Genomic DNA, 24584 nt, shown 5'->3' with positions numbered 1-24584 from the left:
TAAGGACATCTTCAGAATTTTCAGCGGTCGCCCCAGCTTTTCGTAACGTAAAACTTAACAAATGAAGATTCACCCATCACTAAATTAAAACCGGTTGCACCGCACAAATTTCACAAAGGCTTCAAATGAAATGCATAGCTGAAGCTGTTCCCGTCATGTCGGAAACTAAACCAACTGAAAAAACTAACATTAGCCTGCTAATATAGACCCGTTTAGAGTGGAAAGTTATTTACTTGCCAAATCATTCCCCGGTTGTTCAACCGGATTTAGTCGATCACTATTTTGAAACTAGGTAGTAAGAGCGACCTCCCACAAAATACCTCCCTAGCCGACTGAATTTCCAGAAAATCTGCAAAAGAAAATGTGAATCTTTGCACTTACTACCATTCTGTGAAAATTCAGAGGTGGTTCATTGAGACAAACAGCTGGTGGAGCTAAATCACCAGTTGGTGCCATTAAACCACTGCAGAAGGAAAGGTTGCAACAAGATATGATTGAATGAGCCCCCCAGTCCAACTTCAAGTAGGGAAAAACAATGAGTAACCATGATGGAAATATGGCATTTAGGTTTGTTTCATGTATTAATATGCATTCGCTAGCCCGTAACCCTGCCCTTACTAACAGCTTTAAGCCCAACACCAGCTTTTACGCTGACCAGAAGTGTTACCTTAACCCTTAAGCTAACACTTAACCCTACAAATAAGAGAAGTACAAGAACACACGCACAAGCTTGTTCCGCCATCCCCGTGGGGACACTCGTTGACATAATGCATTCACTGGCCCCTTACTCTAACCTCAACCATCGAAACTAAATGCCGAACCTTAACCCTTACCCTAACCCTAACCTACGCCTAATTGTGACCTCAACCTTAAAACCAATTCTTGGACCTCAATTTTTGTCCCGACTGTGACACGAGTCCCCATGGGTTAGTGCACACACACACACACACACACACACACACACACACACACACACACACACACACACACACACACACACACACACACACACACACACACACACACACACACACACACACAGACTAAAGTCTCAGCAGCCTCTCAGTGACTCATACAGCAGAACAACTCGATATGCCTCAAGCACATGAAAAGTTAAAAAAATGCATATCATTTTCACCTGATGTGTTACAGGAATAGTGAACTCATCAACCTGATTTCCTACGCAAATCTGTTTGCGATTCAGCCGTTTCTGATTCTGCTCAGCAAGTTTCTGCATTGGAAACAGCTGCATTTCTGTAGCTGTTTCCATATGAAAGTTATGTGATTCTGCCTGTAGGTCTTTCTTGCTAAAGTTCAGGAGATTTTTTTCTTGGTTTATGTTTGTTACCAATTTAATACTAATATTATTCATTTTCCACCTAATTACTTTTTCAGAGAGCACATTGCAATCCCTTTTTTTAAGAAATAAGGATGGTGGATATTTTACATTTTTCTGACTGTCAAACCGACAATGTGTCAGCTCATCTCTCAGGACTTTCCGTGTTCCCCACCATGTCTACGGCAGTTAAATTTCTTGCAGGCCGTACACTCTTACTGACAGCTGTGCAAGATCAAGAAATGTTTACCGTGAAAGATCGCAGATTCCGTCAAAAACACCTTGTTTAAAAATATTGATATACTAATAAACTAAACATCTAAATTTGACTGATCATGATTACCTTCGTAATAATGCTTATTCAACAGTACTTAATAGTCTAATACCTAAGTGCAGTACTGAGAATTACTTAACATCTAATGTAATATCACAGCGAGAACATTAACATCAAACCCAGAGGGAGGAATTAATAAAATAGACTTCCAAGTCTGGTTCAGAACAACATGCTGAAATCTTGCAGTTGCCTTTAAAAAAGGGGGGGGGTCTCCTGTTAACCAGCTCCTGTCTCCGCTGCTGCCACCATCCCTCAGTTTACTGACAGCCACCAGCAGATGAGAAGGACCGATACTTCTCCACAGGATCCATGTCTGGGATGATAGAGCCGCTATCGCCTGACCCTCTCTTGGCCCCACATGTAAATATTTGTCATTCCCTGCGAGCTGAAGTGCACCGCTTCCCCTCCTTTGGAAAACAAACCTATTATTATCAGACACCCCCCCCCCCCCGTGGTGAAGGGAGCGTTGGACGTGTAAATCTAGACAGGTTCATCCTTATGTGATGCTGTTATATAACTGTGGAAAATGGTTTGAAATTGCCGCATTGGGACCGATATGAAGTGAATTTGGCATATTGTCGCACAATTTTACCCCTAAGATTGATTTGGTTGTTTGTTTATGAATACTCAGACATCGCTGGAGTTAGGAAATAGATCACAGATCAACCAAAAAAAAACAAAACGTATGGGTAATCAGGTGAAATATATAGGAATATTGTGCCAATTAATAATTGAGGGCCCTTCCATTTCCTCCTCAGCTGTGCCTTTGACTGGCGATCAAGCTCTTTGTGGCTAATTTGACTCACTTAGTTTGAGTCACGCTGTTATTCACCACCATTTGATTAATCTCCAACAAGAGACATTTTCAGAACTGGAGTGGTTTTTAAGAGGTCTTTTTCTTATGTGAAAAAACAGAAGCTGGGTTCAGTATTATTTTATTTGCAAAGCACATTCTGGATTAATTTCTTTAATCGCTTAGAGTTAAGTTAAAGCTCATATCTCATCCATTTTCAGAAGTCATGACGGTCATGATTAATGATTACCACACAGCGTAACACTGTGCAGTTATTTATTCCAGTCTAGATTTACAGCTAATTATATCTCCATCCTCTGACTGGACTGAGGGAGATTTATTTGCTGGAGAGTTTTGAACTGGTGAGCTTCTTCGATCTGCAACCAGCAGATTTGACTAGTTTTGCATTGTTATTCTGCCTCCTCAGCTGACTGACGATTGACTTAATGTACAATGGATATACATACTATCTAGAGTATGTGCATCTGAGTGTGTCTGTGTAAGTATGTGCATTGGTGCTCCATACTCAGCGTTTCGAAAGTATGAGGTGGTCTGTGTGTCTGGAGAAAATGTTTTGCTAAAGTTTTTTTTAATTTGAAGTGACCTTGAAATGCAAAACTTTGATGAAGGAAGGTTTCACCTCAAATAGATATAGACGTATATTTTTCCTGGTGACTGTATTTTAGAATTTTCATTTAGTAAGCTGGTTGAACAAACAACACATGGTTAGATTTATATTTTTAGAAAGTTAAAAAAAAATTTTTTTTTCAAACAATATGTTTCTCTTTTTAATTGAGAAAATTTTTCGAGAATAAACCAATGAGTTTGGCAAAAAGATGTTAGGGAAACTTCCCTAAATAATACAGATGAGGACACAGGTGCTAACGTTACCCTAAAGTCTGATATAAGGGATAGTAGCGTGGTACCTGTTCCCACACGGGGGACGAGTTGCATCAAAATGCAGAGAAATGTAAAGCTTAACAGACCAGCTGTTTCTTGTTGCATTTGCTAAGCTATTATTGGACAATCGCGGTTTGGAGGAGGGATTTCGGGAGCACTGTTGCTTACCAAAAAATGTTATTTTAGTTTAACAGTTTATTTATCAGCTCATTTAGTTTCTATCTGACCTAACTTGTCTTGTTGGGGCTCTAGGTTGAAATTGGAGCGGTCCTAGAAACCCATGTACACACTGGTACACACACATGAAGTTAACCACAGTCATTCCCTGCGTCAGTTACTGACTCTCTTTGCATGCATGTAGTGCAGAAAGTATTCATCTGAAGTATTAATTATTAAGCATTTTGGTGGCCATTAAAAATGCCAATCCTACATGGAAATCCCCATCTCTATCCTCATTTAAAAACTGGTCTCTTTGTCTTAACTTGGCTTGCGTACTCACAGAAGAGGCCTGTATCAAACCAAAGCACTAAAACCCATAAATGAATGTCACACACTTCTTCACAAAAGTCAAGAAGCAAGCTCTAACCGTAGTGTTGTTACTTTCTCCCACAGCAGCCGGATGCAGTCTCTCCAGGTCGACTCTGTCCAGCGCTGGATGGAGGACCTCCGCCACATGACGGAGGTGGAGTGTATGTGTGTTCTCCAGGCCAAACCCATCGGGGTGGAGGAGGACTCCCAGCAGGGAGAGCTGATCGTGGGCTCCGGGGTTGGTGCAGGGGACCATGTGGCCAGGAACAACCTGCAGACACTCCTCCGCCGAGCACTGGTGGTCAGCACGGAGCTGGGCAAGATGTTCCAGCGGCTGGAGAAAGGGCGCTGGCAGAGGGTCCACAGCACCGCCGTCCGGGCTAACTGCCACGTTCGCTCTCTGGTGCACGAGTACAGCGCTGCCCGAAGCACACCACCTGAGATGCAGAAGGTAACAGTCGATTTCAGAAATCTCTGGAATGTGAAGCCAGCTTTTAAAGTATCAAAATGGAAATTACAAAGGAAAGGAAGATATGTGCTGAAGTGAAGACTTCCACCAATTTACCGCCTAATTTTAGAATCAGATCCATTTATATTTTGCTTAGGCCTATCAGTCGAATAATAGAAGTCACATTAGCCTTCTCCAAGATTTCAGAACTTTACAGGTCTGGTAGTATCAGTCATCGGAAATGTATATCATCAATTACCGAATATTAAAATGGATAGAAATATGCAGATCTGATTCCTAAGTGATCAGATCTTTGTTCATGAACAATCATTAATCTGTAAGGGCTTGTGCAAACACTCTGATCTCAAAGAGGACTGGAAAAACCAGACTCGGGCAGGTGAAGTTGTGATAAGTTAATGAAAAGAGAGAACAGCACCAAAGGCTGTATTTAGTTTTAATTAGCCTTTGTTTAATCAGGTGAATCCCACAGATTACTTGAGAGTATGAACTGTCAAGTAGGCTAAGAACAAAAGTTACAAAACGATTGTCAATATTAAAAATAATATGAGAAGAGGAATAATTTCCCCTAGAGGTTACAATAGCCTTGAATATAATGTGGGATACTATGTTGTTATACTGTTACATGGGACATGTCTGATGATGAGAAAAACCAGAGACATGTGGATCCAAATGACACCTTTACCTTCAAGGGAGATCAGTTTTTTTTAAAGAAGCAAATTTAGTAATATCAGTAATGTGCCTGTGACCTGCTGTCAAACCTCAAACCTCTGCTGCCAATTTCTCTTACACATTAGAAATTGGAATAATGTATTACCATGTAGCATTAGATTTCTAAAAATTATACGAATTAAAATGTCTAAACCAGAAAAATGTTCCTACCTTCAATCACACTACGTGAATCGCCCATCTCATTTAAAAGAGGGAAATGCTCTGCCATTCATTTTCATCTAGGGGTGTTTCTTTTCTGTGTGTTTTATCACCACTCAGCGTGTTTCTTCTTTTCCCTCCGTTGCAGTATGAGAAATCTTTGCTGGAAAAGTGCATGGAGCTGACTAATATAACAGAGAGGTAAAACTCTAAAAGCTAATATACCATCATAACAAAGAATAAATAGTGAAAGTGGATTGATTCATAACAAGTTACTAAACGTTGTGTTAAATCGCCCCCTCAACCCACAGGTGCCTTCACACTGATGATGAATATTTCCTTAAATCCATGAGAGAGGCCATCCACGAGATCCTTACTGATGTCAGTGATTCATTCAGCAACATGATTGACATGGCCTTAGCTAATGAGATCCGGGTATGTAATATGTGATATGTGAGCACATTTACCTTATGTTTTCAGTATTCACATTTGGGTCCCTGACTGTGCACTTTCACACACACCACACATGGGCTTTAACTTACGGCTTTAATGGACACAACCTGATGCTTTCGTCGTCGGGTTTTTATTGTCAAGGTTAAGCTGATACACGGCAAATTTGTGCCACGTTCACAACTGCTATTTGCAAAGCGTTAAACAGTGAAGGAGAAAAAATGTGGCAGCTGATGGTCCTATTTGATTGTCGAACTGACCAACAGTTGAGTTTTAGAGAGTGATGTCCAAAATTGTCCAAAAGTGAGGACATTTTTGCTGGGTCTGGCTTCTTCAATGGACTTTTTGAGGGGTTTTTTGCTTGGTTTTTTGGATTACAGTTAGAATGAGGTGTGTGTGTGTTTGTGGTTGCCAGTGAATCAATTGAGGCACAGTTTCCCAGCTCATTCAACAATAAACGGTCGATTGGAAATATAAACATGGGTTCAGCAGCATATGGGCTGAACTAATGGAGGATTACGTCACCTTTGTTTGACCGAGAGAATTAAGGTAAAGTGGAAGACATATTTATTTTTTCAATTAATGATCTGTGATTACACTCACACAGATGATGGATGAATGCATTTCATGTCTTAGATGTTATACTGAGACAACGGCTTCTAGTTTCTGTTTAAACGTTCTTATTGTGTAATTAGTCATTATCTGGAGGTCTAATTGTTTACTCTTAAAATTAAAGTTGGTATGAGTTAGCCAGCAATTACAGATTTCAAAGCTTTGGAAAAACAAACACCGATGAGACCGTGAAACCCTTGGCAAACACAACCTATCATCCTGTTATCCTTCTGCTGACATCATTTGGGCTCAGTCAAATGACTGATAGGCTGGGAAAGAAATCTAATTATTCAGTTTATCTTACCTAATTTTTAAAAAATGTGCACAACTTGACAATTTCTAACTTAAGCACCATCCAATGATAGTATATCTGATCCATGGATACTGAGATGAATGGGCTACTAGCAACAAACCTTTATTTTGCCACAAACAAAAACTCTTCCGTCAGATTAATTAGCTATAATATCTGGAAAAACTATACATAGGAGATTTATATGTAACCATTAAAAAAAAAAAAGACTGTAAAGTGACCTTAACGTTGTTTTTAAAAAATGCAGCCTTTGATTTGTAGGTCCATTTGAAAAAAGTACTCAAGGTTTAATCTCCTCGCAGGTCCTGATCAAACAGATTGAATCATCGGACAACGTTCACGCCATCGGCAGTGCCATCAGCAACCTGCTGTCCCTCACACAGGATGGGCCTCAGCTCTGTAGCATCATTGCCAAGGTACTGTGGACAAGCAAGTGGACCCTGTGCTGTCTTGGCAATGGATATACCGGCTTGGTCATGGGTTTGATTTGAGTAGATATTCATTTCAAGACTTGGACCACGAACCTTTACTGAAATGTGTCTGTTTAAGATTAATCCAGCAAAAACCTGTGAGGTCCGAGATCCTGACGTCAATGACAAGTCAGCAGCACGATCTATCATAATCTTAGGTTTGCAATTTTCACTCAGACCTCCCACCGAGTCTTTGGCTGAGGTGACTTCATTTGATATTCCATCTCCACCCCTTGCTTCTTTCTGGCCACACCCCGGTTATGATCGGCCCCACCTTTTACCAGTGTTCATCATCCAGACCAGCAGACCTGCAGCTATCTCTTTACACATGCCTCTAAAAAGCTATTTCCTTTTGAGATAAGAAAAGACAGATTGGACAGCAAGTCTCAGTTGGCCATTAGTTAGCTGGCCGCTTCCAGGATACTCTTGATGAGACTGTTCCTGATGGCCCACACACACACACACACACATAGAGTAACACACACACCTCTTTGCCCCCCCGATTGTCGGATCAATTCTGTCAGCTCCCATTAGGAGTAAGAATTGATCACAAAGGCAGGTTGCTCAGGCGTCTTTACCTTCCAGTCCGCTCCACCTTTCTTAACTCCCTCTCTAGCTCTGCTAGCCGAACCCCTCAGAGAGGCGTCTGAGGGAAACCTGCCCGCCAGTGGCTGCTAACGAATACCCAGTACAGAACATCGTCCACCTGCCCTCTGAATTAATGAGCTTCCACCGGTCTGTCTGTCACACTGTCACATAAACACAATTTACAGTAATACAGTAATCGTCTGGCTCATATCCGAGCTATTCGGTCATTATCATTTTCTGCAGTGTTTCCGCTGACTTTACTCATGCGCTTGTTTTGAATAACAGCAATTAGCCGTTTAAATGCTTGGGTGGGGACATGATATTTCTGCCTCCTCCGTCTCTTTACAAGTGGTGCTGTTGACAGACGGTGTTTAGTGCTTGGTGTGCCGTGTATGGGGAGGAGAAAGGGAGGTAGGTTAAATGAGTGGTATTGAGGCAGACGGCATGATAAATAGAGATGAATCATTGTGTATATATCCAGACTGGCGTTAAATAGATCTGTAGATTTTAGGTTTTATTATGTTGATTTCATTCCGCTGGAAGCACCAGATGGGTGGAATTTAACAATGTTAAAACAGCATCATGGATACCAGAGAGTTTAAGGAAGTGGCGGCTCCTTAGGGGAAAATGAGAGTATCTTGTCATAATTAGGTATTAACCTGTAATTCGCATCCATCTAACTTGGATGATGACAATTTCAGATCCCTTTTGCTCATTTTGCTTGTTATTTGCTGCTAATACATTAATGTTCAGGGACGACAGGGATGTTGTTAGGTCATAAAATCTTCCTCTGGGTTTTGTAGAAGAATTAAAATGTAAATCAACAAAGTCAAAGGATTGTCAAAAATAAACTAAATAAGTTTTTAATAAATGAAAGATCTCGATACTTAAAGCTGCATGAATTTATTTTTGGACACTTGGACGCAGCAGAAACAACCTGTAAACAGAACATCAACATCATTTATACGACAATTTTGTTAGCAAACAGTTGTCTTTTTAAACATCAAGCAGATATGAAGCAACATTAGCATTAATTTGGAGTTTTGTTTATGCCCACGCGATGAATGTAAGTCCAATATTCACTCCCTTTTCAACTCTATTCAGGTCTCAACCAGCTCCTGAGGGAAATATCTGGGTCTTTAGGTGGTAAATGCACCACTATGTTCACCAGCCTGTTGCTAAATTTGCCTGCTGTTTGATGTTAAGCAGAAAGCATACAGATTGTTGCTGGAAACAACACTAATGAAAGACGCTCAAAAGGCTAATCAAAGCTGAGGAACTGCTGGGTTGAGTAATAATTCTCTATGGGTTTATAACTGTGAACGGCTCCTTTCACACACAAGTAGTCAGATGTTAACATAAAAATATTGAATATAGCAGCTTTAAACAAGCTGTGTAATAAATTAGATTTAAAACGGCCATTATAGCAAGTGAGTTAGAGAATCAGTTTGAACTTTTCTATGGGAGCTAAATAAATCATATGCTTTAAAAACATGTAAGTTTCATTAACTTGTGGACAATTTATTTAATTTGTTTGCATATATTAAATTAAATGTATGCATGACAATAATGAAAAGAGGAGCACAAACGATCCTGAAGTGTAACATAAAGGGCCGTGAGATGCACCATCTTTCATCTCTAACCATAACAACTCATGATTTCATAACGTATCCGGTGTTCTATTCTCATGTGCCTCGTGTGCCTCATATGTGTGGTTTATACTACTACAGAATAAAGCACGTTTACATAATTGACAGCTTGTCAGACTCTAAGTAATCACACAATTGTGACTGATTTGTCACGACTGAATGAACTGCAGCCATCTGGTATACCAAGCAGGATAGAACAAATCATACAGACAATTGTCAAACACCATCCATGTCTGCCTCTAGCTGATGACCCGCTCATAATGACAAATAATGCTTCACATATTCAAACAAAACAAAAAAAAATCTTTTCAATATTTTTTCCTGAATCCCCCAGAGCAAGTCAAGTCTCATATTCTTTTCTTTTGTGTCACCGGGATAAGTGATTGGCAATGAACATTTATATTTTTCTGGTAATTTATGGTCTAATTTTCAACAGGTCTGCATGTCTGTAGACTCTGGGAGGAAAACAAAAGCTTCCAACAAACACATACTGGCTGAAAGGACCAGGGCAAGAAAAATATTATATGAGCTGACAGTGTTTAGTACTGAGCCATGTTCCACCTCATAAATCAAACAGCAGCTGGGATATTAGAGAGCAACTGTGTCATGATGTACAAGCAAGTTTTCTGTCTCAGTGTTCACCTACTGTCGTGATGGATACTGATTTAAATTTGTCCATGTTGGCAGACTCCTCATGTGCGTGTCCTTGCTCTTGTGACACTGAAAGCTTTAGACTGCAGGGTGTGGGTGAGCGTGATGTGGCAGTAACTCAGGCCTGGTGAGAGTCTACGTGTCATCAAAACTACGTGGGTAGAGAGGGAAGAGATATTTAGAAATAAGACACAAGAAAAAGAACGAGCATTGTTTTGGGGGGCAAGCATTATGGTTTAGCTACAGACACCGACACTTTGTTGGACATAGTGAGATCCTCTTTTTTTTTTTTTTTTCAACCCCTCAACCCTCTTTGTTTGCAAATCAGGCAGCAAACTGCCTGCAACCTCGTGCAACTCCAGACACTGCAGGCTTTGTGTGAGCGAGTACAACAGACCAGAGCACGGAGTCAAATTCAGAAAACTATGAAATGGAAAGAAATTACACGCTGTGTAGGCCTCGACATGTAAACACACGGATACAGAGGCGTTTTTAGATGAGTAGTCAAGTTTCACATGAATGTGTTAGTACCAAAATGCATGAGTGTGAGAATAAATCGTTCTGTGGGCTTCGTCTAAGGGATGGGGATGAAGTCAGTGGAAACAATAGAACTGCAAGTCGTTTGATGGGGAAAGGAAAGAAACGACCGACAAGCCTAACGATCTGTGAAAAGGAAAAGCAGGAGAAAGTCTGTAAAGATGAAACAAACAGAAATTCACTTCCACTACAAACTGTCTGAATAAAATTTACCTGGTCGCCAGGCTGGAGATTCTGGAGTGGATTCAGAAAGATTAGAAAGATACACTTCAAGTGAAAAACCTCCACACACTGTCTCATTGATTGCTGGTTTACTTCATGTGCAAATGACCTTTATCAGGTCTATGAACAAGTATGACACAAAGTTCGTAGTTTATATACATAGATGCAATGGCAGCTAGATTATTCAATAGGGTAAATACTACCATGATGAACCTCATGGTGGCGCTAGAGGAAAAGTCAAGGGATCACCAGAGTCTGTAGAATTCACACTCTGTGCACCATTGATATCCAGAGCAGGTTTTTTTTTTAGACAAATAAACTTTCAATTTTCAATCAAACTTTTAAAATAAAATTTAAAGTCTAAATGGTCATTTTAAACCGAAGAACTAAAGCTCAAAAGCGCATTAGACCATGCGGAGATTCTCCACGGACTTGCTTATTTTTGAAAGCTAAAGCAACATTTGCGTCACACAAAAACAACAGAGATCAACAGCCTCTTCATCACTATCTGAACACAGCTTGAATCAGCCTGTGAGCCTCTCTGGAGTTTCAAAAGGTTTACTGAAAACTGTCTGTCGCTGTTGGCAGTTCTTCCAGGTATGAAAGGTACCAATATTGTGTAGGCAGCGAACGGGAAAGAGCGGTCAGGCAAGAGGGCAGGATGATTAGCCACTCCAAGCCCCAGCAGCATGGCCTTAGCAGTGTGTGAGACATGCCAGCCCAGTATAATGGCCTTATTAGGATAATGATGGTAGTTACCGGCTTCATCGTTTTCCAGGTAATTCCGTCTATCTGCACGGCAAATAGAATTCAATGCCTGCAAGTGTTTTTTTGTCAGTGGGGTGCTTTACTGTAGACACGGAGCCAACACAGGTGCTATTTTTCTTTGTTTACACCAGCGTAATTCAACAGAAAATGCTCAGCTATTATGGCGAACAGATAATCTTTTTTCTGCTTAGTGTTTTCCATTCATGAAATATGTATATTTTGGCTGTTTTTATCTGACATGATAAATTGTGTGAGCCATTTGATAGGCTTTGTGGTTGGCAGGCTCGCTGAGTAAAGTTGGCCGAATCCATCGGTCATTTCAGGTCTCCTAGACTCTTTAAAACCAGCGTGCTGCTATTGGCTTAGATCTGTGGGACCTGATGGATCTCACAGCGCGGTCTGGCAAGAATCAATTTGATCCACCATTTTGCACAATCATGTGTGCTTCAAGACGAGAGCTGATTATGATGTGTGGTGTATAATTTGCTAGCATAAACCCTAATGTCAGGCCTGTGAAAAGTCTCAATGAGAGCTGTGGTCTCATTGAAAGTTGGTTTCCCAACCTAACCACCTTTTTTCCACCAATGCTGTCCTGCATTGACCTATGCTACTAAAAATGTAGAGAGGACTGAGTGCACCAAACATTGTCCACTTGACGATTGAACAAATAAAAAAAGTGGTGTTGCTGGGCCTTCGTAAATGAAAAAAATCTTCCCAACTATGGGCTCAAAAGCTTTCTGTTAAATGCACAATATGCCACTGTCTTTACACTAACAATATATAAATATGATATATACAGTAACTGGAACAAGTGTCAGTGACATATAACCGGTTTCGGGGCATGTAAGCTGTGGGTGTCGCCAGCGGTGAGACAGGCTTTATCAAGCTGGGGTGGCAGCCACAAATTAAAGTTATACCAACAATACTGATGGAAGAAGGCACAGCACTAAGCAAATGAATGTCTGGGAATATGACCTCAACCTCAGGCTAAATGCTGTTTAATAGTCACGGTGTGACCGTTAAACAGCAGGAGAGGATTAACACACACTTACTGTAGCTACACCTTATCCTCAAGAAATTCAGCCGAATCCCGCATTTTATTAAAGCCTTGACGCCGCAGTTTTTATTGTATTTTGAAAACACTGCTTTTAGAAGAACATAAAGACTGCAAATAAATGAATAAATAAATTAAAGAACAGACCAGGTGACTGGGGCCAATAAACACGTTCATACATAATATATATATAAGACATAATATAATAAAAAAGAATTGTAGAAATATCCAGTCCGCACCTGTCCATTATAAGTACAGTTCATGCATTTTTCCATAGAGAATGAGAAAACAAATTAAGTAATGATAATCACATGAGGCTTGTGAGAAAAGGAAACCACATTCAAAAAGACTCAGAAAAAAGTTACCAAGTTATTATTCATCCGTATTGTACCATACACATATACACATGTAGTAACCATTTTGACCATTACTCAACGAATGTATCCATATCGAATCTCAAAGAAAAAGTCGATCTTTTACAATCGAATCAAACCGGTGGTCGACCAAGGATTTAGCAGCTTAAAGTTCTACTGTTGTTGGGACTAAACTTGTCAAAATGTCACATCGGTGCAGATTTATGAAGCACTGTAGCGTTGTGTAGCTCCTAACTTACAAAAGCTTAAACATACCATTACATTTTCTTCTCCCGCAGGAAGGAGCTGTGGTGGCCCTGTTTAAGATCTGCAGGCAGGACCGCTTTAAAGACCTCTACGCTCACGCTCTGAGAACAGTGGCCTCCATCTGCTGTGTGGAGGAGGGGATCAACCAGCTGGACAAGGTAAATCTCTCAACCAACCCTAAACCTAACGGAAACCTAAGTCTAACCTAAACCTTAAAATCGACTCCTAACCCTCAAACTGCCCTTTGAAGGCCTGTCTCAAAGTGAGGACTGGCCGAAATGTCCTCACTGTGCAAAAACGTCTTCACTCCCAAGGTCTAAAACTCAAATGATCCTCAAGAAGATAGACTCTAACCTAAGCCTAATTCTCCAGTTAACCAAAAACTTTAACTCGTGGGTTAGAGTTAGGAGCATGATAATAATAGCTTGATTGGATAATTAATTTAATACAACTGAGTGTTTACCTGAGACAGTGCCCACTGATTCAGAGATTAACTGTACATAAATCAGCCAAAGCCAGCCTGTAGTTCATGGCCAGATGTAAAAAAAAAAAAAGAAAAAAAAAAAAATCAATTAAAATGGGGAGGAAAATGGTACATGAGCACAAATCCAGATTTCCTCATAATAGAGAAATGGGTATGTGGATGTGTATGAGACAGGCGGAGAGAGAAAAAGAGAGAGAGACAGACAGAGTGAGTGAGAGAGAGAGAGAGAGAGATGACATCAATCAAAAGTAAGTAAGTACAGTACTTCCAGTAAAATACCTTGGCCACCTCCAGTCCAGACAGATGATGTTTACACTGATCAGCTGAAAGTTGTAGTTCAGACAGACAGTAGCTCCTGTTCCCAGCAGCGCAGTTTATTCTGTCTCGTTCGCCTTCAGCCCTGCTCCCACTTTCCATGTTATGACTGGGAGGCTATAGTTTGTTTTCACCGGTGACTGTGCGCCAACGAGGGCAGCAGGGGGAGGCCTGGCTGCACGGAAATAAAGTGTGTGTGATCATGGAACCGAAGGTTCAACAGTTGATTCAAAGGTTTAGCAGGAAAAAAAAGCATTCGTTTTTTCTTCTGGGGGAAATGAAATCACGTCGTCCTTGTAATAGGTTGTCCTTTAGAAATGACTTAAAATATCGATACACTGGTTTTAGTTTACAGTACCTTCGTATAATCAAAATTTTATATATGACACCATCTTGTGTCAGTGCTGCTGATGGTAGTATTTAGGAAAATTAAGACCACGTTTCCTAAAAACATCACTGATTACTGTCAGGAGGGGGGGGGTCCTCTTTGGTCACTTCTCCTTTACTGAAGGGGACAAACATGCTGCAGCTGATTTTACCAGCTACCACTGGAAGACTGAACATGGTAGATACTAACTCCTTCATAATATTCAGGAGGCAGAAGTTGGCTCACACAGGCTCTAAGGGGCTTTATTACTCTCTACTATTTTTGAGAAACTTTTGTCAGCGGTGGTTGAGTTTTCCAACTTTCTATTTATTTGATTCATTTTTCATGAATGAGTTCACTAAATTTAGTCACCTCAGGGTTGGTGAACCGCCATTAAACTCTCTGACTGTATAATTTTAGGATGGGAGGCAGTGAGAAAAATAAGCATCACACTGTGTAAGGTTAAGTATGTGTGTGTGTGTGTGTGTGTGTGTGTGTGTGTGTGTGTGTTTTTCTTTTTTTTTCCTGATGACAGAATTATACAGTACAAACACAAAAAGGATGAGTCATGATTTACAGTGAGTCTCTGTGGTGTTTGGAGATGAGATTTAAAGATTAAATGGAATTATATGGGACCTCCTGGCCGCTGAGCTGACAGGACAGACATTTAGACCTGAATGACTTCTCACTGTTTTTGCGTATGTTTGTGAATGTAAAGGGGGAAAAAAAAAAAAGGTGAGACAGGGAGAGAGAGAACTAATGATACAGCCTTCTTTGTTTGTCCTCGTTTGTTCCCTATCGAGAATTCAACCAAAATAAACAACAGACGCACCCGTGTCAAGCGAGCGTTTACAGAAAGACAAATTTAACCTGATTCCGGCGCATAATGATGCCACAACGGCGTCTGTGTTCACACATAGAGCAGCTGGGACAGCGTGAATCATTCAAGAGTGAAAACTTTTTAAAGGGGAACCGAAGTCCGCCCCAGATTAGCAGTCTCATCCCGGGAGAGAGGCTGTCAGGCAAGTCTACGCCACCAACCGCTCACCGGCGATCGCTCAGGCTTGAGAAACACAACTGTCACCGTTGAAGGGTGAGCGAGAAAAAGGGGGCTGGTATCCACCAGCACCGCTCATTGGTGAATATATAGTATACTTCTTAGTTTCATTCCCAACAGGTACCTCATGTAGTCATAAGACGTTGAATGGGGAAAGTACTGATTACGAGCAAGTCAAGCCTACAAAGGAAAAGAAGTTCCACATCAAGTACAGCGGATTGATGACTGCAACACTGCGTCAGACTGAAAGTTTAACACATTCGTGGATTGACGATAAAAAAAGCTGCATCAGGCTCCACTGAAACAGATCAACTTCAGCCCACAGTTCTACAATATAAAATTAACTTACAGCGCACGATTGTCCTAAAATGCCGCGCACACACACGCGCTATCTGCATTGTGAAACTTTGGACGCAGCACACGACAGAAGTGTAATACTGACTGAAAAAGCAGTCAAGGTACGGTGCCCTTCATAGCTTCTTCTCCCTCAGTCCTGTCACTCCACTGTGCGATATTCTAGAAGTAAGAAGATTAATGGGATTAGAAACTATAAACACAGTAATTTTTTTTTGTTATTTGCCCGTGATTGCCGCCTCTCTGCCAAACATTCATGTAGTGTCAGTTGAGAGTAAAAGCTGTACAGTTTCAAATGAGATCCACAATCCAGTTTATTTCCCCGACCACAGGCAAAAATCTCTGAAAACAGTGACCGTGACATCGGGGTCACAAATTTTGGTCTGACTCTTTAAAAGAGCAGAGAGGTTATTTGGCATTGGCCTTGAGAATAAAGTGAATGAGATGCATCCGTCGTACGATGAAGGAGTTGGGGAACCTTCTATTTTTGGGAGGTGGAGGAGGAGGAGGAGGAGGTGCGGGCAGGGACAGTGGTGGAAGCAGAGGGGGGGATTGTTCCACGTCAGTGGGTCGCGCTTGCACACTGCCACAGCCGTCCACGGGGACAAAAAGGGAATTGCCCCGTGAAGCTTGGTCCGCTGAGGCTCGTCAGCAGAAAGGACTGACAGGTGTGGCCGGCTGAGACCTGGCGGTTTACCTCACTCCGGATGCTTGTCTCTAAACTTTATTTTTCAGGAGAGTTGGATGCTGGTGACAGAGCATCAAAAGTATGAAATTGCTCTTTCCTAAATGATATCAATAATGAAGATGACAAGTGACTAATTAAAAAAAAACAATGTTTCTGATGTATCAGGTGATGCATTGGTGTGTTCATCAACACGATGGAAACCACAATCCTGCAGTTTATGACTGTGGATTTTAATGGGTAGCATGGAATATTTCCAGAGTGTGTTCTGATTTTCATCACTTGCGCGTATGCAAGACTCACATGGAAAGGTGCAGAGCAGCTGTCAGCGCCTGTGGTAAAGCTTGTATGAACTGTGCGACACTGCACCCAAGTGGACAATGATCTGTTCTACATCTCCAAAATTTTCTGAGGCCTCAGCACTCCAATGCTAAATCACAACACAAACACAACGGGGAGATCGGTATGCCCTCGTGCCCCTGAGTGAAACAGAAGAGGGTTTCCCGCTCTTCAGTAACTCTGAGCTCCTCCACAAACCTCATGATGCCCACGCGTTGGGTCGGTTCCAGCCGGATGAGTTTCTCGGCAGCACGTTCACTCTTTCTTTATGGGCAGAGACGCAGGTTTACAGCCAGGCTGACACCGTGGACACTTAGCTACCTGTCTGGCTGGCCGGGGATGCTGATGCAGATGTTTCATCAACACGCTAGTGACAAGATGCAAAGTTAAGAGGGAGTTCAGTTCAGCAGTAAGGCCTGCAGTAATATTCCAGTTAAAGTGATTCATACAGTTTGCCTACTATTAAAATATTCCCCGTTTAAATGACCGCACTCCTGATTTTATATGTTGTGGATCTTTGTTTTAAAGTTTGATTTACTTCGTTTGACATTACAAAAAGGAGGACATAACTACAAAAATATCAAGGATGACACAATAAAGTCCAAAACCTGTTTCCATTGTGGTCCTTGATGTCCTTGAAGAGAGCGAAGCTGCAGGAGTCAATGTGACATCATACCACCAACCAGGGCATCCGTGGATCCTTAAAAAAAAAAAAAGCATTAACTTTGGTTTCAAAAAGTGAGCAGATACTCAGACTAACAAACCATCACAGCAAATACCTACATGGTCTCAATAAAGTGACTTCAAGAAACAATAACGGAAAAATAAATTATAAAAAGTTTATAAAAGTTTTAAATAGGATTTGTAGATTTACACTTCCAAATTTCCCATGAGTCATAATTTGACCTTGTTTTTAAAAATATGCTGCTTACCTGTTATTCTAGTGTGCTGAGCTAGCTTATTCCAATTCCTGGCACCACAGAGTCCAAAGGAACACATACACCCATATTGGTATTAAACCCCGGCAAGAACAAGTTGGCAACACTGGCTCTAGTCTGGTGGGCACCAACTCACCCAAGTCTACAACAAGTGGACTCTGAGATAGACCGACTACAAGCTGCACTTACATTCAATTCTAAAGTATTTCTAGCTTGCAGCTAGTGGTTTCCATTCAGTTTTCCACAATACGGAAAATTCCGACTGGCAGAACCTTCAGACTTAAAAAGAGGCCCACAATAGTTCAGACAGGCACCGATTTCATTTATAGTCACACGTTCCATACACCCCCCACATCACATACAGTATGTCCATGACCTGTCTCTCACAATAGGGGGTCCATATAAACATTTGGTGCACGTTCAGTCCCGCCCACAGCAGGGCCAGATGGCAGTAAATGTTTTGTGCTTTGTGCTCTTTAGTAAACATGTGAAGAAGTTCACTCCCTGACTCTTTGATTATTGATTCCGCATGGATCGCACACACCAGACAGCCAGAGCAGCTTGATGTCACTTATTGTTCAGGGACAAAAGTCCAAGGCACAAACTGTTGCAGCTAATGTGCCATGCAATTCCATGTTCAGGTCAGGATGTCCTTGACTAGAAATAACTAAATGAAGTCCAAGTATAGGAGGCACGAGGGAAGACTACGGGATCATTTCTGGAATGCACTCACCATCACTGAGTAATTCAAACTGAGAGCATCCTTGGTGTTTTCCTTTAAAATCCTATCCGGTCTATTTTCTTGTCTACTCTATGTCATCGAATGTGTAGGTGGATGGGATCCTGTGCCTGGCGGACATCTTGACCGATGAAAGCAGCGTGGAGGCCGCCAGGGCCGAGGCGGCGGCGGTCGTGGCTCAGATCACCTCGCCCCACCACACGTCCACACAGCACCTCGCCAGCTTCCTGGAGAGCATGCACGACATCGTCACCGCGCTCATCAGTGAGTGGACCTGGCGCTGATAATGTCACCCTGGACCCCTGACTTATCGCAGACCTCACCAAAACTCGTTTGGAGAAACAGGATTTGTTTCCAGTTTATTAGGTACACCCGGCTAAAACTAATGCAGTCTAACACAACAGTCCTGCAATCAATCCTCCCTTCATGAAGGTTATAATGCTCATCTTTTGTTTGGATTCGTTTTAGAGAGGTGTGGATTCAACTTTGTGGTAATTCTGGGAGCTGTTAAATTACGTTGTATTATAGCAAGAGGTGTTTCTAACATGATGCCCAACCCATTTATATCAGTGAGGGCAGAGTAAATAATAGAATAGAACAGAATCTCAGGTGGTGACAATCGTAGGAAAACTCATAACTGACTACATCTCAACAGCAGCACAAAATACATCCAAAAAAACCTTCATGAAAACAGGATTTATTTTTACTTTATTAGACTGCATTAATTTTATCAAGTTTTACCTAATAAACTCACAACTAGGGGTATTTGTAATAGATATTGTATAATACAAATAAATTATTTTTTGTATTATACAGAGAATAAAATTAATTCATTAGCTCTGCAAAACAACATGCAAACAAATGCAAACAAACAAGTATAACAAGTGATCTGGTCGCCAGGAGAAAACAACCTCCAACTGGAGTAAATAATGTGGTCGTCGGCCAGTGCACTTCAGGGTTTTTTGCTTTGCTTGCATTACACATGTTATTGTCTTAAATTAGAACCACCGTACTTAGTGAGTGACGCCTTATTCCCTCAGAGCTGTGTGAGAGCGCCTCCTGCGGCGAAGTATTCCTCCTCGCATCTGCAGCCTTGGCCAACATCACCTTCTTTGACAGCATGGCCTGCGAGATTCTCCTACAGCTTAATGCCATCCACATCCTGCTGCAGGCCTGCAAAGACCGCCAGAGAGTCGACACACCCTACTCCAAAGACCAGGTACACACGTGCATTTAGGTGTTATTTTCTCACAAAATATAAAGTAGAAGAACTATATAAGCAAACTGATAAAGTGTGCATCTTCAAATGACACTAATTAGTTAGAAAAGCATCTGTATGTGTATATGTATCATCGTGTGTTATTCATTGTTGTTTAAATCTCAGGTGGTGACAATCTTGGCAAACCTCTCAGTCTTAGAGCAGTGTGCCTCTGAAGTCCTGCAAGAGCAAGGTAGTCCATTTTCCTTTTAATTGAATGTTATATATCATTTCTATTTCTTTTGGGCAACACTGCAGTTGAATGGAAGAAAAATACACCAGAAAGTACTGGCATCCATCAGTTGAGGTGCTAGTGAGAAATATTAGTGTAATTCTTCTTTAATCCTCAAGATGGCAGCATCAGGTAATATCTGTGAGGTAGCTTAGAAGCGCTTCAATAAAACATCAACCACTGAGCATTTTCAGATATTTTAAAGCATTATTGCTAAGCGTTTTAAATGTTCTTTTTAAAAAAACGTTTTTTTTTTTTCATTCTTCAATTTCACTGTTCATATTTTCTGCTTTTATATGTGCTTTTGTCTGTGGTTGGTCATTTCTTTCCTTTTCAGGGTCCTTTTGGAGTCCGCTCAACATAACATTTTCCATGAACTCTAAGCTTGTATTAGTCATGTATTGTAAAATACATAAATGGACAGTAAATGTTCTCAAAATGGGTCTGGGTCATTGTGTTAAAGCCTCTGATTGTGCCAGTATCAGTAATATTTATTACTAGTTGTCCATTAAGTTCTTGTTTGATGTCTGTTGGTCCCTCAGTCAGTTTAGTATTTCCAGATACTATATATTTTATAGTTTGTTCTTGCCCACTTTAGTAAGTGTTTACAAAACTGGTTTTATTTTTTTCAGAATCTGCACAATGTATTTCAGGGTCAGTTTGTTACAGTCTTTGTCCCTGCAATTTACAACTGAATTGCCCTGATGCAGTGAGCCTTTGCAATTGTGGAGCAAATTTGAAGAATTATGTGTAACCGCTTGAAGGCCTAACTGTGCTGTTTTTATCTAATCTCTTTCTTTTTTGTATTGAGTGTTTTTGGACTTTTGACTCTGTTTTCTAACTGCACTTTTGGTCCCGATCCTTCCTGAAAGTTATGTATGTAACGTCTGGCTCCTTTCACATTCACCTGAGCACTTTGTTGTGTCTGAGGCTTGAGTAACTTTATGTCTGGGAAGTTTCAAACTGATCTGTGTTTTTGAATGTTAAGTTGTTTTGTCTTGCTCTTTCCTAACTTATTTCTTGTCTGTTTACTTTCTACATTTCTTAATTTGTTTTTTCTTGTGTGTCTTAAATGTGTTGTTTTGGTACTGTGTTCCTATTTGACTGTTCTGTTTGTTGTATCTCTGTTCCTTTCCATCCTTCCTGACATCTTTGATTCTTTGGCTTCTTGCCTGGCTAATCTGTACTGTATATTATTGTCTTTTAGGAATAGAGCGACTGCTGCTGCTGCTGGGAGAAAAGCCGTCCTCCTCCAGTCCATCAGAGGGTGCCGCCTGCGAGCGTGTACAGCAGAAAGCTGCGGTCACACTGGCCCGTCTGAGCAGAGACCCTGACGTGGCCCAAACAGCCATTCAGCTAAAAGGTACGGCAGCTTTTCTGTTTAACACATTAACACTATTCTTATTTATTAATAGTACAATTGGAAATGCAGGAAAGTAGAGCAAAACTTGTGAATTTTCTAAAAAAAAAAAAGATAAAGATAAAGTACAAACAAATGGCCACACATAAAAATATTCAGTAAGAAAAAATAACATAACAGACCCAAGACATAAATGAACTGAGTGGCTCAAAGTGGCTCAAAGTCAAGGGCTCCCAAACAAGCAAATTAAAAATATTTCCTCTCTTCTTGTCACAGTTCACCACTATGTATTTTAGTAACTTTATAAAGTCACTTAAGATTTTATACCCAGTCATAAGGATATCATGGACAAAAAAAGAGAAAAACAAGGAAGAAAAATTAAGTATAAAATATGTCATTGAAATTTTGGAGGGACCTTTTTGCAAAAAATTGATCCTAAAAAACTGGCTAAAGAGAAGGCAAGTGGATTTATAAGCATAATTACAATAAAGATGGCCCTTGAATGGAGCCTTGAGGTACTCCATTTCTAATTAATGAGGCTAAATCCACAAAAACACCAACCTGACTTGATTCCCGGAATATTTATTTACTTTAAGGAGAAAAACAAAAACTTCACAGGCCAGAGGTCTGTATCTGATCACTGGACAGAAAAAACTTCTTCTTTGATATACAAATGTACTGTATGTACTGTCTGCTCATTCCCCTGCATCCCTTGTTGTCTCATGGGAAGCAGCTCTTCATGAATACTGCATGGAAAGAGTGTCTTTTTTTCTAAATGTGATTCTACTTCTGTTTGATTTCATTGCAAGCACACTGATATTTATAAAGAATTTGTGTAAAAATATAAAAAGTTAGAACTTAAATTTAACTGAAAACTGAAAAACAACTGGTATTTTGGGGTATGTTCTTAGATCAAAAAAAGTACTTTTACTCTGACAATCTACTGTACGTAAGTGCAGCTGCTTTACACCTCTGTTTGATATCAGTATCAAAAAGTGGGACAAGCTTGTAACTGATTTTTTTCTGTCCTGTCTTAGCTGTTCCTCGCCTTATTGAACTGTGTCGGTCCCCTACTGAGAGAAATAACAGCGACTCAGTGCTGGTCGCTTGCCTGGTGGGTGTAAAGTGTATGTCTATATGTTTGTGTGTGTGCAGGCCCTTAGATATGTGTGAATGACTCCATGTCCTGAATACAAATATTCAATTTAAAAATTCAAGCTGTCTATTTCAGTTGCACCCCTAAAATACTATGCATTTTCAGCTCCACTTGCTACATAGGACTTCAGTAGAACAAACTGAGGGCATTATACCACAGGCCTGCATGTATAACATCAGTGCAGCAAATGACTGTCCAATTTAATTACATCCACAGGGCAACATTTGAAAATTGAAAATATATCACAACCTCAGTATCTTTAAGCCATGTTGAGATAGCTGACCGATTCACATCATCTCAAATGTTGTATGTTTAAATATGTACATATCATGAATAATATCCCTGCTCGTACTTACTATCATTTTTTGAATCTGATCATAATTATTAAAACCTGATCTTTGGGCCGATGAGGGGACTTGAAGCGCACAGTGGTCCGGAGCTTAATTGGTCTGCCTTGCTGCGCTGAGAAAAACTCTGTTCTTCACTGTAACCACACTTGTCAGTCTATTCAAATTAAAGTGATTCTATTTTATCCTTTTAGCCAAGGGTTAAGAAGGTGCATTTGTAGGTGTTGAATTTTTACCTTGAAAGGACGCTGAGCTTTCACAGATAATTTGTTATCTTTAAATGTAAATGTTGGAGGCTCTCCTGGCTGAATGGGTTTGAGACGTCACACGTACTACTCATGCGCTCTTGAAATGGCAGAAGATGTGGGGGGAAAAAAACAGCTCCTGGTCTAGTAGGACTGAATTTAGTTTTCTCTAGTTTCATCAGGCAGTACAGTATTACTAGTTTGTTCTTTGCTGCTAACATAAAGTTGTTGTTCTTTTTATTTAATTGCTAATTAAACTTGTACAGTTACCGTTCTACCTCCCTGGTTGTCTAAATGTGTGATTGCATATGTATTTGAATGATTTAAATGTGCAAGTTTGCATGTGGCTCTGCTGCATGATCTTGAAATGTGAAAACGCATATGTCTGTGGATTTTTTGTCTTTGGGCACACGCGTACTGATATGTGTGTGTTTGTGTGTGTGTGTGTGTGTGTGTGTGTCTCCAGGCTGCCTTGAGGAGGCTGGCAGCAGGGTGTCCAGACAGCATCGAGGCAGCCGACCACCAGCAGCTTATCAAACCGCGGCTGGTCGACTCTTTCCTGCTGTGTTCCAACATGGAGGAGAGCTTTGTATGACGGGCTGCGCACTAGAGAGTGGGGAGCTGAACTCATGTACAAATCATGTACATATACTGTCTCATGACACAGAGAGGACTAAAAAGCAGTTTTACTCCCAAACATTCTGACTGAAGCTTTGTTTGTCACTTCCAGCGCCCTTTCCTAAATTTTATACTGGCCTCTATGGGTTTGGGTAAAACGAGTGAAACTACATTGTGTCAGTTTTAATGGATGCAAAGGACATTTATATGTAAATCTACATCAATGCGCTGCCTAGTGCAACTCAGTGATCACATGTAATGCAATGAATTTGTACGGTGTTCGAGAAAAAAGGTCATTTTATTCAATGGAGAATTACACTTCAGTAATTATATCAGTAATTATTTTGTATAAGTAGGTGCTACTTTTTGAAAATGAAAGTATAACCTGTTCTGAATGAAACACTTTATATGTTACCACTGCAATGTTTTTGTTCTCATCCGAAGATATTGTATCCAAAGCATTTTGGCATTTCTGAAGCATTTAGCTTCAGATGGCCATTTTTGTCAGACGCGTTTTAGATGAATATGACAAGTACCAACATGTATGTCTGGTTAATTTCTTTCAACGCTTGCAAAAATACTGCCTTTTTCATGTTTTCAATCACCAGCCATTTTATTCGGATACCCATTTACAACTAAATTATTACAGTCAGACATGAACTATTATATGTTTTCAGTATGTGTATTATTTGTGTACCTTAATTGACAGGGCACTATTCGTATTTTACTTTGGAGGCATATGGCAACATGATCCATCTGTCCTGGTGTACAATATATTGTTTCTTACAGAATGATGTACAGCATGTTGAACTTAATTTGCCATTAATCTCAAAAATGACATATACTTGCTACTGTAAAATTAATCTTTTAAAATGGTCTCGAATTTGAATATAAAAATGCTTTTTATTTAAAGAGAATTACCATTATTGTAT

At 40.4% G+C, this 24584-nt stretch overlaps 1 protein-coding gene across 2 annotated transcripts in view; it reads left to right on the top strand.

Annotated features, from left to right (window-relative positions):
- Positions 1-24114, top strand: part of LOC120792678 (protein inscuteable homolog) — a 40579-nt gene extending 16465 nt beyond the window's left edge. Inside the window, exons 3-13 of one of the 2 annotated variants that reach the window (XM_040131912.1) lie at positions 3976-4342; positions 5376-5428; positions 5539-5662; positions 6902-7015; positions 13191-13316; positions 18529-18700; positions 19477-19655; positions 19821-19887; positions 21134-21289; positions 22324-22400; positions 23501-24114. In XM_040131912.1, the coding sequence (XP_039987846.1) occupies positions 3976-4342; positions 5376-5428; positions 5539-5662; positions 6902-7015; positions 13191-13316; positions 18529-18700; positions 19477-19655; positions 19821-19887; positions 21134-21289; positions 22324-22400; positions 23501-23629 (1564 nt within the window). In that variant the 3' untranslated portion in view covers positions 23630-24114. The remainder of the gene's footprint in view (positions 1-3975; positions 4343-5375; positions 5429-5538; positions 5663-6901; positions 7016-13190; positions 13317-18528; positions 18701-19476; positions 19656-19820; positions 19888-21133; positions 21290-22323; positions 22401-23500) is intronic. The other variant, XM_040131913.1, reaches the window with a different exon arrangement.
- Positions 24115-24584: the final 470 nt, after the last annotated feature.

Source organism: Xiphias gladius, chromosome 8 (assembly GCF_016859285.1).
Source record: "Xiphias gladius isolate SHS-SW01 ecotype Sanya breed wild chromosome 8, ASM1685928v1, whole genome shotgun sequence".
Classification (NCBI taxonomy): Eukaryota; Metazoa; Chordata; class Actinopteri; order Istiophoriformes; family Xiphiidae; genus Xiphias; species Xiphias gladius.
The sequence above is the reverse complement of the archived record's forward strand: the minus strand, read 5'-3'. Positions and strand labels throughout refer to the sequence as shown.